We start from the raw sequence: 18,951 nt of genomic DNA, 5'->3' as shown, positions 1-18,951 counted from the left end.
GGTGAGTAATCATGAAAGCCACACGAGAGCTCTCGGAGGGGTAAGAGTGAGGCTGCAGTTCAAAAGTCATTGAGCAGAGTGACAGGAAGGATCGGCAAGTTGAGGGATCACCATCATACCTCTCGATACTGGAGAGCAGGCGGAGCAGGCGGAGCCGGAGCAGTGGTCGTCAGGCTAGCGAACATCTGTTGCATCTGGGTAGATAGGTTTTGGAATTGGTCTGACAAGGAAGTTTGAAAAGCGTCCTGCCTGGTTTGCAATTGCTGTACGCCACCCACCAGAAAGGACAGCTGTTGCTCATGACTGTGAAGCAAACTTCCTTGGGCACCGAGAGCCAAGCGAAGAACGTCTTCCTCTGCTGAGTCTGTCATGGCCAGATTGTACTGTGACAATCCTCAACTAGGCAGAGACTCAGTAGCAAAGAAAGCACGGGAGGCAGAAAAATAAAGTTTTAACTAAAACTTTACTTAAATTGTCCAAAGTAACAAGTCCATACAGGGAACAGGCAGAAATCGAATGTCATAAATCCAGGCAGAGTCCAAAAACCAGGTAGTCCAAACACGGAAGAAATCGCTGGAGAGCATGTACGCACACAGGAGACAATGACAATCTGGCAGAGGGTGAGGGGAAACAGGGTATAAATAGGGAATGCTTAATGACAACAAGGTACAGGTGTGTGGGGAAACCAACAGGAAGTAAAGGTAGACATGAGACACAAGAACCCAAACACCAAAATAAAACAGGAAGTGAAATCAAAACAGACACAGACTGAACAGATCGTTACGCTGTCCCAGCCAGTACATTTAATAACTATGTTTGAAAAGCTCTGTGGCATTCTGTCTAGCAATCTTTCTGACAATAAAAGTGTATAGAAACAGTTTTTAGTGTTTTATATGTTACATGTCAACAATTGACAAGTGTAAGATGAGCAGTTAGCAAAGTAATACAGAGGGAAGAGTAATTTATTGTATTTTATTCCTCAGTCATATTTGTATTGCAGAAATGACTGATATCTCATGCATAAAAAAACCCAACTTACTGCTCTATTCTTCTTACACGTAAAATGCCCATAATCTGCCCTATAGATGTTGAATGCATTCTGTAGTGAGAACACATTCAAACACAGACTAATTAATGGAGGTGAAAACGTTATGTCCTACACCTCCATGAGAGGGGGGAGGGGTGAGAAGGGGGAGGAGTAAAAAGGGTGGGCGGGGCGAGAGGGGGCCGGGCCCTAAAAACAGCTCAATCTGAGGAGGGCTGTTTTAGACAGGGTAAAAGGCTGCTGTTTTAAATGATCCTTGTGGTATTTTGACCAAAATATGTTACAGACATTTCATTAAGACCCCAAGGAACCATATCAACTGTGGTTAAATGGGCATAATATGTCTCCTTTAAGAGTTAAAGTGTTAGAGTTCAGTCCATAAGGGAGGTGCAGAGTTTTCACTGGCAGCAGAGCTGCTTGTACATTTGTTTCAGGTTTTACAGGTTTTATCATCCAGCATCTCAAGCTCCTCCCTCTCCTGACACACCTGAGAAACGTCTGTTCCTCCCTGAAGAGACGCAGGCTGAAAACCAGACGATCACATTCACCTTCCAAACCAAACTAAACCAAACCAGACCAGACGTCCTGAGTGAGTCCAGCTACAGGAGAGAAGAGTCAAACTACAACCTGCCGACGCTCCACACACTGACCGTGAGTTTAACAAACACCTCGACTCAGAGGGGAAGTGAACCTCAGTGAAGTTCATGGAGCTGTGACTGACTGACTGTCTGTTTTCAGCTTCACCTGGAGACTCAATGGCTTCCAGATCAGAAGAGGATCTCTACTGTTCCGTCTGCTGTGATGTCTTCAGAGATCCTGTCATTCTGTCATGTAGCCACAGCTTCTGTCAAGACTGTGTGAAGAGCTGGTGGAGAGAAAGAGTAGTAAAAGAGTGTCCACTTTGTAAGAGAAGATCTTCAAGGGATGACCCACCTTGTAACCTGGCGTTAAAGAACCTGTGTGAGACCTTCTTACAGGAGAGAGATCAGAGCTCTTCACCTGCTCTCTGCAGTCTGCACTCAGAGAAACTCAGACTCTTCTGTCTGGACCATCAGCAGCCAGTGTGTGTCATCTGCAGAGATTCAAAAAAACACACCGGCCACAGAATCAGCCCCATCGACGAAGCTGCAGAACAATACAAGAAGCAGCTTCAGGAAACTCTGAAGCCCTTGAAGAAGAAGTTACAGGGTTTAAAACGTGTTAAAGTAGAGTTTGAACAAACAGCAAAACACATTAAGGTCCAGGCCGGACGCACAGAGACGCAGATCAAGGAGCAGTTTATAAAGATTCATCAGTTTCTGGATGAGGAAGAGGAGGCCAGGATGGATGCACTGAGGGAGGAAGAGGAGCAGAAGAGTCGGATGATGAAGAAGAAGATTGAGGATCTGAGCAGAGACATAACGGCTCTTTCAAACACAATCAGAACCACAGAGGACAGGCTGAGAGCTGAAGACGTCTCGTTCCTGCACAACTACAAGGCTGCAGTGGAACGAGTCCAGCAGCGCCCCCTGCTGGATGATCCACAGCTGGCCTCAGGAGCTCTGATAGACGAGGCCAAACATCTGGGCAACTTGAGCTTCAACATCTGGAACAATATGAAGGACGTGGTCTCCTACAGTCCTGTGGTTCTGGACCCAAACTCTGCTAGTACAGAACTCGTCCTGTCTGAAGATCTGACCAGTTTGAGACGAGGAGAGAAACAGGAGCTTCCTGACAATCCAGAAAGGTTTGATAAATCAATCTCAGTCCTGGGATCTGAGGGTTTTAACTCAGGGACTCACAGCTGGGACGTCCTGGTTGGAGACAGTACAAACTGGATACTGGGTGTAAGAGCAGAGCCTGTCCAGAGGAAGGGACACAAACAGTCTGGATCATGGAGAATACAGTTATATGAAGATAAATACTATGCATGGTCACCATCAGGATCATCTGATCTCTCTGTGCAGAAGATCCAGAGGATCAGAGTGAAACTGGACTGGAACAGAGGAAAACTGTCGTTCTCTGATCTTGATACCAACAAACACATTCACACCTTCAAACACACTTTCACTCAGAAGATGTTTCCATACTTTAACACTTTAGATCACTTCAAGCTGTTACCTGTGAAAGTCTCTGTGACGCTGGATCAGAGCCGTTAGAGATAAAGATTTTATTCATCATGTTTATTTCTTCAAGAGAAATCTGCTGAATTTAAATGTTTAACTCGTTATTCTAAAGCTTTGTTTATTTCTCCTTTTACTTCTCAATCATTTTTATTTCTCCTGTTCACTTTTCCACGTGTGTAAAAAGATTTGATTATTTTCTGATCTTTATTTTGGTTAATGGAAAATGTTTTCTATCATTTAGATTTTGTGTGGATCCATGAAGTCGAGCAAACTGATGAAGATCCACATAAAACACATTTATCAATAACAGCTGATCATTGTTCACATTCAACAAACTTTATTAAAACTCTCACATGAGACATGATTCATGTTTAATCACATAAAGTCTGTTCACTTATGAAATAATCCAACATATATGAACATTTGTCTGTTTGATGTGATGAAGCCAAAATGATTCCGTCTGTAAAAGTGTTTATTCAACAGCAGCCTAGTGATGTGATTTTAATATTGTGATTAAAATAATAAAAACTATGAAACAGAAACAATGTTTTGATCTTTTTTAAGTTGTAGAAGCTTCTGTCACAAACGGCTGAAGATCAGAGTTTGAACTTGGAGTCGTCTGCCCCGGTCTCAAGAAGCCAGGGAAGCAGCAGCTGATCCGGTCACTGGTAAATCAGACTGGTTTCTAACCTGCTGGTCCCAGGAACCCAGTGGAGCTCTGGACCTGCTCCGGATGAGACGCTGCCATCAGCTCCAGCAGCTGCAGAGCGACAGTTAGAGGTGAACACACATTCTCCTTCACAGTGTACACAGTATACAGTAGGATGTGTTTGTATTGGGCCTGTTGTTGTTGGTATTTACTGAATTTAAATGTATTTGTGATCTTGTTGCTCTGCTGAGCGGAGCTGTCCTCCTCGTCCAACACGTTCCACTGAGCTGTTGATCCACACACACACACACACACACACACACAGAAACATGCAGGAATGAGGAAGCACTTTCAAAAACAACAATAACAACAATGTGCCGCTTGAAAGTCCCATAATAAATGTTAAATGTTAGTTTTACATTTAGCAACACTTGAAATCACAAACGTCATCAGGTTGGTTTGTTCCGGCTCCTCCCTCTCTTCCCTCGTCTCGCCCACATTCTCTTGCTCTCAACGCAATGCATGATGGTACAATCTGCTCAGTGACCATGATGCATTGTGGGAAACACTGACTTCACTATTAAGGGTATACAAACTTTACTAAATATTTGGACATTACTACAGAATGAGTGAGTGATTAAATTAAAAGTACTTTTAGAGTGATTAAACAATCTGCTGAGTCATGATGGCAAAGTCACTGCTGTCCTGATGTATAACCTGATGTACTACTTTATGTAATACTTTAAGGAGGCGGGGCTTAATGTTACCTGCTCGCTCTGATTGGATCAAATGACAAATACCCGTTGAACTCTTAACCAAATAAAGCTAGAGACAGTTTTAGCTAGATACAAGGCCTTGGTACAAATTATTTAATAATAACCTTTTCCCTCCTCGCGACTCTGTTGACTTAATTCTGTTTTGTTGCTTTGGTTTCGAGGATCCAAATGTTTACAGTCAGGATTGTTTTGATGAAGCAGAAAACATAATAATCTTTTCTCCAACTGTAAACACCTTTTGCCCATGACATCTCCTGAATCAAGGCCTTTCTTGAAGTAAACAGGTTGCCTAGCAACTATCAGAGTAGTAGGAGCGTCATTGGAAGTGTCTCCCTGTTCTACTTCCGTATTCCAAAAGCCAGGAGGATGGTGTTGTGGCAATTTCTACAATCCCACTACCAACGAAGAAACGAGTCTCAAAAACTCTTACAGTATCGTCACCTTTAATGCTCGAGCATGGTGCATACCACAGGGTTGAGTTGTAATATGCACACAGATAGAAAACAGTTCAGTTCTTTTATACATTCGGCTAACCCCTCCCACTCTGGAGGGGGTTTGTTAAACAGGAAAGGTTGAGATCCTTTGATCACATGAATACAACAATGCCTAGTCTAGCAATCAGGCCAATATGCATTCAGTAGTGAAGGGCTGTGTCCAGAGAAAATCAGGTTACAGTGGCTATGGTAATCAGGCCAATACACATTCAATCATACAAGTGATAACAGAATTAGCAATCAAAAACATGACAATGCTTATAATCAGTGTGCGAAAAGACTATGTACCCATGGATGACAAAAGGGTCCCATCCGTGCACTTCATGCAGATCCTTTATCCCTTGTTCAGTAGTCTGTTTTAGCTTAGTTATCTCCGCGTCATTACTAGCAATATAGGAACAACATAAAGACGAACCTGGATCTGTCCAAAAGATCAAAAAGACTATTCTCCCTACCCTGTCTAGTGCCCCTGAGCAAGGCACCTTACTCCCCCAACATCTGCTCCCCGGGCGCCGTACATGGCTGCTCACTGCTCTGCTCTGTGTGTCTGTCCAAAGATCACACCAGATGGGATAAATGCAGAGGACTAATTTCCCCATTGCATGAGTGTGTCTGTGCATGTTTGTGCATGTGTGTGGGATAAATAAAGTGTATCTTCTTCTTCTTTACACTGTTTACATTAGTTTAATTACATTCATATATTTCTATAGTTTTAAATTCCTCACACTTTAGTATTACATGTTGCTTATTACCTGCTGATGTCTTTTTGACTCTTGCTGCTGTAAAACTACAAATGTCCCATTGTGGGACTAATAAAGGATGATCACATCTTATCTTATCTTATTTTATCTTATCTAATCTTATCTTATCTTAAATCCACGATGCTCCAGATCATTTAAAATCTAAACGATGCAGCTTCATGAGTTTCAGTTGGAATGGAGAGAATGTTTCCTCTCTCATTCCCTCACTCTCTTCTTGCTTCAGAGTTACATTAACACCACTGAGGAGTTTCCACTCTGAAACGCTCTCTGTGCTCACAGGGGTTTTGTCTCTGCATCAGTTTGAATCTCCGTCCAACACGTCCAACACATCCAACACGTCCAACACATCCAACACGTCCAACACATCCAACACGTCCAACACATGCAGAGATCATGTGACCAATCACATGCAGTGCACTGCTTGGTGCGCCGTAGAGAAAGGTCGCACTGACAATGGCTCCGCATGCACTACGCAGTTTTATGTTTATTTCACTTTTTCTTGTTTGTTTTTTTGTACACACTGCACTGTCGCTCATACAGCATGATCGACTCGCACTTTTGGATATATGTTCGTCGCTAAATATGGACTTTTTCTCAACTTACCGGAGTGTTTGCTGCGACTCCTTTGTTCTACCGCCGATGTGTTTACCACTACGCCGACGGAGGAGAAAGAAGCGAGGGAAGCGCGCCGGTATCCTGTGCAGATCTCGGACGAGATGCTGCAATCCCCAGCTGCCGAGCCTTCTGCTCACGAATGTCCAATCCCTGGACAATAAAATGGACGAACTACACGCACGGATTAACTTCCAGCGGGACATCGCGAACTGCTGTGTGCTGGCGCTCACGGAGACCTGGCTGGATCCCATGGTGCCTGACGCGGCCGTTACTCCGGCCGGTTTTTCCATCTACCGGCAGGATAGAGCCTCCGAGTCGGATAAGAGCAGAGGTGGAGGGGTGTGCTTGATGGTGAACTCTCGCTGGGGCTCGGATGTTGCTGTGCTTTCTACACGCTGCTCACCAGACCTGGAGCTGCTAGCGATAAAAGTGCGCCCCTTCTACCTGCCCCGTGAATTCAGCTCCGTCATCGTCACAGCTGTTTACATTCCACCGCAGGCAGATAAAATCTGTACGTAGTTATTAATGGACTTGAGGATGCACACCCTGAGGCAGTCTCTATTGTTGTTGGTGACTTCAATAGGGCTAATATGAGGAAAGTTTTGCCAAAATATCTGCAACACATTAACTTTCCCACCCGGGTTGACCAGACTCTTGATCATTGTTACACACAAATACGGAATAGCTACAAACCCCTCCCCCGCCCGGCTTTTGGGAAGTCGGATCACACCTCCATTATGCTCATCCCAACCTACAGACAGCGCCTAAAACAGGAAAAAACGTTTTTTCGGGCAGTTCAACGCTGGAGTTCTGAAGCCATTAGCACTCTCCAGGACTGCTTTGAATCAACAGATTGGCAGATGTTCTGTGTTGCAGCGGATGGGGACATCAACGAATACACAGACACTGTCTCTTCATATATCTCCAAATGCATCGGAAGTCCAGATGGGACCTGCGGGTCATCAGAGATGGAAAAAGAGACTACAGGGACAAGCTGGAGTCCAACTACCTCAGCTCTGACCCCCGACGCTTGTGGGGTGGCCTGCGAAACATCACAGGCTATAAAGGGAGAAATAGCAGTGATGATCAGCCCGCCGCCTCTCTACCTGATGACCTCAACATCTTCTACGCACGGTTTGAGGCAACCAACCCCCTTACATCCGCGAGACTGGCCCAGGACCGAGATGATGACTGCACCCTGTCCCTGACCGTGGCTGACGTCAGGCGAGAGCTTCAAAGAGTGAAGCCCCGAAAGTCATCTGGGCCCGATGGAGTTCCAGGCCGTGTCCTCAGGGGGTGCGCCGACCAGCTAGCGGAGGTCTTCACCTCCATATTCAACCTCTTCCTCCATCTGCAAACAGTCCCCACTTGCTTCACGCAGGCCACCATCATCCCCATACCCAAGAAACCATCCATCACCTGTTTAAATGACTACCGCCCTGTAGCACTGACCTCCACCATCATGAAGTGCTTCGAGCGGCTGGTCAAAACCCACATCTGCTCGACCCTTCCGAACACCCTTGACCCCCTGCAGTTTGCATACCGTACAAACAGGTCCACGGATGATGCTATCGCCCTGACAACACACACCACACTCTCCCACCTGGAAAAGGCAAACACTTATGTGAGGATGCTATTTGTGGATTACAGCTCAGCGTTCAACACGATTGTTCCTGCCAAACTCGTCCCCAAGCTCAGGAGCCTGGGTCTTAAAACCCCCCTGTGTAACTGGATCTTGGACTTCCTGACGAGCAGACCCCAGGTGGTGAGAATGGGCAAGCACACATCCTCCTCACTGACCCTGAGCACCGGGGCCCCTCAGGGCTGCGTGCTCAGCCCCCTCCTGTACTCCCTGTACACGCAGGACTGTGTAGCAACACACAGTTCAAACATCTTCCTCAAATTTGCAGACGACACCACCATCCTGGGCCTCATCTCCAACAACGATGAGACCGCCTATGGAGATGAGGTCAGGAGCTTGGTAACATGGTAACAAGAGAACAACCTGTCCCTCAATGTCTGCAAGACCAAGGAGATGATCGTGGACTTCAGGAAGCTGCAGAGGGGGGGTCACAATCCCATACACATCGACGGAGCTGTGGTGGAAAGAGTCTCCGAGGTCAAGTTCCTCGGTGTGTTCATCACGGATGACATGACCTGGTCCAAACAAGCAGACTCGGTGGTCAAAACTGCACAAAAGCGCCTCTACTTCCTGAGGAGACTCAAGAAGTTTGTCATGGCTGGAAAAACCCTGACAAACTTTTACAGGTGCACCATCGAGAGCATCCTCACAGGCTGCACTACTGCCTGGTTTGGTAGCTGCTCTGCTGCTGATCACAAGGCCCTGCAGAGGCTGGTGAAGACAGCGGAGCGGATCATCGACTGCCATCTCCCTTCCGTGCAAGGCATCTACAGCACAAGATGCCTGAGAAAAGCATGGAAAATCATCAAGGACCACAGCCACCCAGGCTGTGGACTTCTCACACTGCTGCCGTCTGGGAGACGCTACCGGAGCATCCGAGCACGGACCACCAGACTTAAAAACAGCTTCTTCCCCCAGGCCGTCAGGCTTCTGAACAATCAACACTGACCCTCTGAACAGTTACCATGTACATTCTGCTCCACCACCATACAAATACACTTTCTACACATATATTCATATTATTTAATTTAATATTGGTTTGCTATGTTATATGTTATATGTTATATGTTATATGTTATATGTTATATGTTATATGTTATATGTTATATGTTATATGTCTATGTTATATGTTATATGTTATACGTTATGTTATTTTTATTTTGTAAAGCCCTTGCCTGCCAGGTCAAAAGATCACAGGTCCCACTTACTACGTACTTACTACATATATATTCATATTTTTTTGTTTTAATTTAATATTCCCCACTCCACCCGGTAAACATCTGCTTCATTTTAATATTTTTCTGCTTCATTTTAATATTTTAATATGTTTTACGTTATATGATATATGTTCTGTCAATTCTTTTTTTTTTAATTTTTGTAAAGCCCGTCTACTGTGTAGATGCTGCCTGCCATGTCCCAAGAAACGCTGTCATTGGTGCATGTGACAATAAACTTTGATTTGATTTGATTTGATTTGGACATGCACGTCCCCCTGGACACAGGCTGTTGGAATAACATCTGTAAACAGTTGGTTCTGCAGATTGGAAGTTTATTAAATTCAAATGTCCATTTTCTTCTTCATGGTTCAAGGAGCCTGGTGTTTCCTTCACTTCTGTTTGAGTTACAATGCAGAAGATGTGTTATCCCATCACCGCACAGAGGGGGCGCTGCAGCAGTCAGCTGGAGTCTCAGAGAAGAAGAAGCACCGGAAGCGGAAATCAGGTCGTTGTGTTTTGAAAGAGGGAAATTTAAAACTCGACGGTGAGAAACAGAAATGAATAAAATCATCGCGATCCAGAAGAACATGAGCTGAACGGATCCGAACTGAAAGTAGGTTCGTGACGTTTCTTCTCTGACGCGTCGTTTCGATCCGAGAAAAACCAGTGAAGCTTGTTTCCTGTGTTTAGAATCGATGCTTCACTTAAATCTGTTTCCCACAAACACCAGTGTTACATCTGTACATCTTTGTTATTCGTGATTAATCATTTATTTTATATAAATTCATCTCGTACACTTTTAATTTACTGTTTTATTATCTCACATCGTCACATTTAGCTTCAGTAAACAAAAGCTCCACAGTCTCTGGGCTACACTGAGATGATGAGTAATAATAAGACAATATTGTGTTGATTCTAATGTACTGTGTGTGTACTTGTGTTGTTATACATGTATTTGTGTATTTTTCTACCATCAACCTGCAGATGAAAACTAGCCTCATTAAAATCTGACCCATTATATGATGGACTCCACTACACTGGTTAATTAATGTGCATTTTCCTTTTTAAATGCATTAATACGAACGTGCAGAAGTTTGTGTGGGTCAAGGTTTGTATTACATTTCTAGAAGTGGATTGGAGTGAAGCACTTTGAATGTGTTATTATAATATTCTTTAGCTCAATCTTTGCTTATGTTTTAAATTGATATGATACTTGAAGCTGTTTGATGAAACCTCAGCAGACTTGACCTCTGACCTCCTGTGTGTCTGTGATGTTCCTGCAGGTTCAACATGAAGAAGGTGAGAAGCTCACGGCGGCACCACGCCGGCAACATCGGGGAGGATTGTGAGTGACGCACACAAACACACAACAGACACACACACACAAGATTCAAGATTTCTTTATTGTCAAATGAACAGAGATAACATGAAGTCACTGTCAATGAAATGCTTGGGTCACACTCTCTCTTTAAGGAATGCTCAGTAATTTCAACCCAAAAAAATAAAATAAAAATAGAAATAGTATAAAATAGAATAACAATGAAATAGAATATCAAAAATTTAAAATAGAAAATAAAATATATACATCTAAATATATATCTTAACAGATGAATGTTCAATTTGTGCAGTAGTGCAAATATTCAAATATGCTTATTATGGTGCTGGTGCAAACACACACACACACATAGCTCTCAACTCACACAGTCATACAACACAATGACACAACAACAGGAAACATTCATCACTCATGGACTCGATACAGAAAATCAGGCAACAGAACTATTTAAGTTTGTTATTGAAGTTGACACTGTTGTGATAGACTTTTGATATTTTGTGTTTGCTGGGGTTATGGTTCCTGCTCTGGACACAATGCAGAGATGTTTGTTTTTATCAGTCATTTAAAAAAAGTTAATTTGTTTTTGTCGCCACCAGGATAATGTTGAAAAACACATTTTAATCCTGTTTGTTTGAAGGTTTAAAAAATGAATAAATCAAAGAAGCCTTCAGAGGAAGGAACATCTAAACTTCCACAGCGAGGATTTGATCATTTGAATCAACAAAAGCTACTTTATTTACAAACACTTTATTGATACTTTACTCAGAGGCTTAAATCAAATGTTTATTCATCTGTGATCAAGCAGCTGAATAATCGATAAAGTGTCGAGAACTGGTGTGAAATGAATAAATGTGTTGTTTGTGTTCAGGTTGTGTTTTGTGCAGATTGAGTGACGACGACCCGGCGATGTTTGGAGAGAAGGTCACAGTGAAGGAGCCGAAACTCACCGTCCACTACTTCTGTTTGGTAAGAGTGGGTCTGTGTTGTGTGTTCTCCATGTTCCCAGTCGGATACTCATTTCATAAACTAGACATTTCAGATCTACACAAACCCTGTGTGTGTCTGTGTGTGTGTGTCTCTGTGTGTGTGTGTGGTCTCAGCTGACGTCCTGTGGAGTTTACCAGCGAGGGACGGACACTGAGGGAGTCTTTGGTTTCCTGGTGAAAGACATCAAGCAGGAGATGAGACGCTCGGCTCGACTGGTGAGAGATCCACTTGTTATACATCAAGTCTGCCACCAGGGTGTGTGTCACTGTGTGTGTTCACTGTGTGTGTTCACTGTGTGTGTTCACTGTGTGTGTCCCTGTGTGTGGTTCAGACTTGCTGCAGCTGTAAGAAGAAGGGTGCGTGTGTGGGCTGTTACGTCAGCAGCTGCAGGAAGACGGTTCACTTCCCCTGCGGGAGGAAGAAGAAGTTCATCTCTCAGTTCAGTGACCTTTTCCCGTGAGTGTCGACCAATCACACACACACACACACACACACACACACACACACACACACACACACACACACACACACACACACACACACACACACACACACACACACACACACACACACACACACACACACACACACACACACACACACACACACACAGACACAGACACACACAGACACACACACAAACACACACACACACACACACGTTCATTCACTCGTATCCAGAGTCACTTTCTGTCTTCTGGGAGGATCTTCTCATCCACCGGAGGGCTCTGTGCCAAGGAGCTGGATGTTGCACCTTGTGAAGATCTAAATTATGATTTGTGAATACGTAATATTCCCCACTCCTTCACACTGTAAACTGCTGCTTCATTTTACTATGTTATACGTTATATGGTATGTCATTTTTTAATTTTGTAAAAAGCCTGTCTACTGCTTAGATGTTGCCAGGTCACAAGAATTTCACTGCTCCGATGACGCTGTTATTGGTGCATGTGACAATAAACTTTGATTTGATTTGATACTCGCTAAACAAATAGAATCAGTGAAGCTGAACTGTTGATCAGATAAAGAGACGTCGAAGTTATTAAAAAACAGATTTTATCTCCAATATTCAGCAGGAAACCTTTAAATGATCAGAGTGTAGTTTGCTGTGGATCGATCAGCTGACAGCTCTCCCCTGTGCTGATTGATCCTCTGTGTGCAGGTGCTCTCCCAGCCCCCCCCACCTCCTCCACAGCCTCCAAGCTGAAGTCTGGTTCTGGACCTCTGTGTCCTCAGGTCTTCACCGGGACACGAGGGACAGAGACGCTCCGAGAGGTTGAACCCTGTGGTTTCTGTGTGTGCAGGTCGTATTGTCCGGATCACAGTCCCACTCAGTCCCTGTGTGTGACCTCTGACCTCAGTCTGCCTCAGGCCTGCTCCGTCTGTTTGGACGCCATCGACCCCGTCCTGTCCTTCTCCGTCCTCAAGTGTCCCTGCTGCCACGCCAGCTGGTTCCACAGGGAGTGTGTGCAGGTAGGGAACCAGTCTCTCTGGAACAGAGCTGCAGGTGGTTTGTGTTCCTGTGTCCGGTTGTAACAGGATGTTGTTGTTGTATTAACTTCCTGTGTGTTGGTCTCTGTGACAGCGCCAGGCCCACAGCGCCGGCCTCTTCTTCTTCAGATGCACTCTGTGCAGCAACAAGGAGAGCTTCCAGGAGGAGATGCTCAGGATGGGGATCTACATCCCAGAGAGGTAACGTGATGCTCATCACACTGAGGACTTTCAGAAGCTCAGTCCACATGAGGACTGTTTTAGTTGTTGAGGCATCGTCTTCTTTCACGATGCTTAACGTCTCTGGAAGAACCTGAAGCTGCTCTGCATGTGGATCCACCTGCTGCTCGAGATAATAGATTCATGATGTTCAGCTTGTTGACGGCTGCTCAGACTTTCTCTGCAAAGAGAATTTCCTGGCGCCTCTCAACAAAACCGTGGTCACGTTTGTCTCGGGTCAAATTGATTTTCTATCAGCTGTGGTCGTCCATCTTGATTTAGAGTTTATCTACAGACACCTTCACACTCACAGAGACATTTCTAACAAGGTTAAATATGGGATTGTGTGTCCAGGCAGCGGGAAGCCGAGCAGAACAAACTGCTTCCTGTTTCCTGATTCATTCTGTTTCTACTTCCTGCAGAGATGCTTCATGGGAGTTGGAGGCCAACGCATATTCTGAGCTGCTGGAGGTTTACAACCAGTGTGACGCGGCCGCCTGCCTCTGCACCGACGGACCCACACACTCCGCCAAGACCGGGTACAACCTCGTCCTCCGACAGGGACATGGACACACAGCAGAGACCTCAGGGAGAGGGACGCGTGAGTGAGAGACACTGAGGTGGAGACGCTCTGTTTCTGGCTGCAGGTGGTTCGAGGTGATTCGCTGTCGGCTGTGTGGATCCAGAGGAACTCACAGGAAGTGCTCGGGCCTGAAGCTGCACACCAGGGACTGGGCCTGCAGCGGCTGCACACAGGCCACGGACGGGAAGGGTCAGTGATTGTGTTAGATTGTCAGCAGGATTATACAAATAACACTCGGAGGATTTTCATGAAACTTTGTGGAGGAGACGAGTTGTGAGGTAGATCTGGATCGGGAACAACATCCACCAGCTGATTCTTACAGTTTATTTATTCATCCGTCCGACTGTGTGACATGGATGAGTTTCCCCTCAGTGAGAATCTTTCCGTCTCCAAACTGACGTGAGTTCACGGTTCAGGAACCAGACTCATTAATGTGACACTAACCAGCCGGAGCTCCGCCTCTCGACTGAGTGACACTGGGATCTGACATGAGCCGACTGGGACTTTGGGAAGTTAAAGAGCGGCTCTAATATTGTTGAACTCTTGTCAGGTTTTTTTTAGTGTTTAGTTATTTTGTATTATTGTGGGAGAAGTGCTCCGGTTCTTACTTGAGTTAATGTACAACACAATCACACAAATGATCTTTGAACAGATCATATAAAGCTTCTTTATGGACAAACATCTGAATGAATCTGGTCATAATCTTTTCAGACATTTACAACAACAACCTGGACCTTTTATACTGAGTTTACCTGAATACTTCTTACTTTATACCTGAATACCTGAATACTTCTTACTTTATACCTGAATACCTGAATACTTAATACCTGAATACTTTATACTTTATACCTGAATATTGTAGTGACCACACTTGGATGATGCAAAGCTACCTTGGGAGCATCCTTCACTGTGGTCACTAGATCTTGAGCCCCTCCTGTAGACTGTATGTGAACCTTGAGCTCTTGTCCCGTCCAGCCTCCCTGGTGGCGTCTCCTCCGAACGCTCCAAGAAGGAGTCTCCTGTCCAAACGCCACCTGTCCCCCATCCACTCCTCCATCAGCTGTAAAAGGTAGACAAATCGAACGCACCCGTTGGTAGTGTCCCTCCTCTGGACGTCTTCTGCTGAGTGATCCTGAGTCCAGTTGACCCGTCTCTCTCTGCTCAGGCCGTCGTTTCCCGTCACAGCCGGGTCTCCTGAGGAGCTCCTGCTGGCGCTCGCCCCTCAGCTCCGCCCACTCACCGTCCAGGTGGAGGTGAGCGGGTATCAGGCTCTGTTTGCTGGTCTGGATCTGGTCCAGAGGCCGGACTTCGACCCCACGTGCACTCTGTCCGTCAGGTCAGATAACCCCCCCCCTCAGTCCACATTCACACCTCAGCTCCAGACTCTCCAGTCCAGGCTTCGCTCTCGGGCTCATTTGGTTTTGTTCTGTTTGTCGACACGTCGTCTTTGTCCAGTTTCCACGATGAGAAGCAAACTGCGTTTCCCAGCAGCCTCGGCGGCGGCCAAGCCGCCCGGCAGCACTTCCTCGAGCTGCTGGTGCAGCAGGTCCAGGACTCTGCCGTGTTCGAGGGTCCAGATGGATCCAAGAATCTGGCTCTGGATTATCAGGGTACTTTTTTTTTTTGTGCATTATTTTTTTTTCAACTTAAGTTTTTATTAAACTTTTCTTAGGCATGGTACATGACAAATAAACATGTTTCTTTATACAGGAACAAGTAGTATATGGTTGAGAATTGACTCTAATAACAGACTTCACACATATTTGTCTCAACAATAGGCAGCTATTACAAAACAAAGTGAGTACATGATGATATCCACTCATACCTGCACCCCCCACCATACATGATATAACATACATCATATAGACATGTTGCTGAGGTATACAGTATTACAGGATCCCACTTGGGAGAAACACAGCAAAACAATAAAACCAGAGTCCTAGTGGGGATCATTATTCACCTTTATGTAATTCCAAAACCTGCCTCAAGGGGTCACCCCCTCCTCCCTGTCTTTTTTGTGCATTATTTTATTCTTTATTATTGCCATAGTCATGCTAATTTATCCTTTCTGATGGTTGTTGAATCACTAAATATCAAATTAACAGTTCTGGGGCTTAATTTTGTGTGTTTGCCACAAAAATATGTCTCTGTGTCTGTGTGTGTCTCTGTGTGTTTCTGTGTGTTTCCCTGTGTGTGTGTGTGTGTGTCTCTGTGTCTCTGTGTGTTTCCCTGTGTGTGTGTGTGTGTCTGTGTGTGTCTCTGTGTGTGTGTGTGTGTGTGTGTCTGTGTGTTTCCCTGTGTGTGTGTGTGTGTGTGTCTGTGTGTCTGTGTGTGTGTGTGTCTCTGTGTGTGTGTCTCTGTGTGTCTGTGTGTGTGTGTGTCTCTGTGTGTGTGTGTGTGTCTCTGTGTGTGTCTCTGTGTCTCTCTCTGTGTGTGTGTCTGTGTGTCTCTGTGTGTGTCCCTGTGTGTGTCTCTGTGTGTGTGTCTGTGTGCAGCTCTGCGTGAGGACCTGTACTTTGACGTGGGCTGCCTGCTGGCTCTCTCTCTGCTCCACGGCGGCCCCCCCGTCAGCTTCTTCTCCCGGGGGCTCTTCCAGTGTCTGTTCAACCACCCCCCGAACCGCCCGCTCACCGTCGCACACATGACCCCCGACGCACACTTCACACGCCTAGTCAGCAGGGTGAGCAGCACCGAGAGACCACGCCTCCTCTCTGCAGCACCGACGCTCCGGGTTTTCTTTTTCGTAATTTGAAGTGAAGCGATTTGATTGGCTGCTTTCAGATCCAGGAGGCGGAGTCTCTAGACAGCCTGAAGGAAGCCATGACTTCCAGTTGGGAGTTCCTGGAGCTGGCTGGTTGCAACCGGCCGGTGCGGAGCCTGGAGGAGAGGGAGGCGCTGGTGGAGGATCTGGTCAGCTTCAGTCTGATCACCAGGATGCAGCTGCCACTGCAGAGGTAGAGACATCAGGTCCTGAAGTCTCGTGTGTGAGATGCTTCTAGCGTGGTCACGAAGCCCGGTTCAGACACGACCTCTGGCTCCAGAGTTTGTGTTTCACACGTGAACATCGCTGAGGGAGGTTCTCTGCTCAGACGCGTTCACATCCATAGATATAAACACTAGATGACTCGGCTGCGTTGCCGGCCAACGGAGACGAACGTCACCACATGGCGGCCATCTTGCTGCAGGCAGCTCGCTCACCCATAACATTGTGTTGTAGTGGTGCGTACTTTTTAAATAACCATAACTTGCTAAATTTTCAACCGATTTTTAAACGGTTTGGTTTGTTATAAACGTCAGAGATGTAGCTATGACACTGCCTACTTATAAATAATTATGTTATTTTTCTAAACAATTTAATAATATATGCAGTGTCATAACTACATCTCTGACGTTTATAACAAACCAAACAGATTAAAAATCGGTTGAAAATTGAGCAAGTTATGGTTATTTAAAAAGTACGACCACTACAACACAATGATATGGGTGAGCGAGCCGCCTGCAGCAAGATGGCCGCCATGTGGTGACGTTCGACTCCATTGGCCGAGGCATCTAGCTTTATATATGTCTATGTTCACATCAGCCACTCATCCTCCGCACGCTGGTGGAGCAGGAAGAGGAGGAGCTTAGTGTGTGACGCTGCTTTTCAGACAGATGTAGCAAAGCGTCTTGTGGTCGTCGTGCGACACTATTTGAAAAGTTTAGTCCCGAACATCAGAAGATCAGGTTCTTCAGGACGGAACCGAAGTGAAAGTATCTGAGCGGTGACGTCTGTTTGTTTCCCTCCAGGTTCCGTGAAGGTTTGCAGACGTTGGGCGTCTTTGATCAGGTGACCTCCGTGTGACTCACTTCCTGTTTACACGCTCTGAGTCCATCAGACTCCAGAGCGTCACTGACCTCCTGACCTCCTGACCTCCTGACCTCCTGACCTCCTGACTCCACTCTGATCCAGGTGCAGCTGTTCCCCTCCGTGTTCTACGGCGTTTTCTGCGAAGCAGCCGGTCGCCTCACGGCTCAGACGCTCGGTCAACTCTTCATCATCAACTTGTCCGAGGAGGAGGAGAAGCTGGACAAGGAGACGCCCGTCGTCACCTTCTGGAGACACCTCCTGCTGGAGTGTGAAGGTATTACACACGGGTTCGAAACCAGAACGAATACACATCCACTCCCACTGAGTCTAAAGTTATTTATAACTCCTCCTCCTCATCTCCTCTTCTTCTCGTTCACTTCTCTTCTCCTCTTCTCCTCATCCTCTTCTCCTCCTCATTTTCTCCTCATCTTCTCCTCCTCTATCTCCTCTCCTCCTCTTCTCCTCTCCTCCACCTCTTCTCCTCTTCTCCTCATCTTCTCCTCCTCATTTTCTCCTCCTCTTCTCCTCTCCTCCTCTTCTTCTCCTCCTCCTCTCCTTCCCTCCATCTCCTCCTCTTCTCCTCTTCTCTTCTCCTCTCTTCGCCTCCTCCTCACCTCCTCTTCTCCTCCTCCTCTTCACCTCTCTTCTTCCACTCTTCCTATCCTCCTCTCCTTACCTCCTCCTCCTCTCCTCTTCTCCTCTGGTTCCCCTCTTATTCTCCTCCTCTCCTCCTCTTCTTCCCCTGTCCTCCTCCTCTTCTCCTCTTCCTCTCCTTCCCCTCATCTCCTCCTTCTCCTTCTCCTCCTCTTCTCCTCTCCTCCTCATCTCCTCCTCATCTCTTCCTCCTCCTCTCCTCCTCCTCTCCTCCCCCCACCCCAGTTGGAAGGAGCTCCATTTCCCTGCAGGACCTCCTTCTCTTTGCCACAGGAGCAGAGGAGCTTCCAGTTACCGGCCTCCTCCGTCCTCCCTCCATCTCTTTCCTCCACCCCTTCCGCTCCTCCTCACCAGGAGTGGAGGAGATGGGCGGATCAGGGGAGGAGGAGTGGAGGGGGGGGCTCTTCCCTCAGAGCGAGCCCAGCTCTAAGCACCTCCTCCTGCCCGTCAGCTCCTCCTACCAGTCCTTTAAAAGCTGCATGGAGCAGGCCGTCAGCCACCACGTGCACCTCCTCCCGACGGAGCGTTAG

At 46.2% G+C, this 18,951-nt stretch overlaps 2 protein-coding genes across 2 annotated transcripts; both read left to right on the top strand.

Annotated features, from left to right (window-relative positions):
* Positions 1–1,622: 1,622 nt before the first annotated feature.
* Positions 1,623–3,171, top strand: LOC133016053 (E3 ubiquitin-protein ligase TRIM35-like; the record flags this gene model as incomplete). Its single annotated transcript, XM_061083361.1, has 2 exons — positions 1,623–1,696; positions 1,784–3,171. A coding segment is annotated over exon 2 (1,371 nt), but the record flags the coding sequence as incomplete, so codon positions are not given.
* Positions 3,172–10,594: 7,423 nt separating this feature from the next.
* On the top strand, positions 10,595–18,951 carry g2e3 (G2/M-phase specific E3 ubiquitin protein ligase). Its single transcript, XM_061082217.1, has 16 exons — positions 10,595–10,649; positions 11,509–11,606; positions 11,741–11,842; positions 11,959–12,083; positions 12,932–13,100; positions 13,213–13,319; positions 13,760–13,876; positions 13,985–14,109; positions 14,896–14,989; positions 15,086–15,277; positions 15,409–15,530; positions 16,416–16,600; positions 16,702–16,874; positions 17,707–17,746; positions 17,870–18,041; positions 18,647–18,951. The coding sequence occupies exons 1-16, from the start codon at positions 10,595–10,597 to the stop codon at positions 18,949–18,951; spliced, it is 2,181 nt and encodes a 726-aa protein (XP_060938200.1).

This window comes from Limanda limanda, chromosome 12 (genome assembly GCF_963576545.1).
Source record: "Limanda limanda chromosome 12, fLimLim1.1, whole genome shotgun sequence".
NCBI lineage: Eukaryota > Metazoa > Chordata > Actinopteri > Pleuronectiformes > Pleuronectidae > Limanda > Limanda limanda.
The sequence above is the reverse complement of the archived record's forward strand: the minus strand, read 5'-3'. Positions and strand labels throughout refer to the sequence as shown.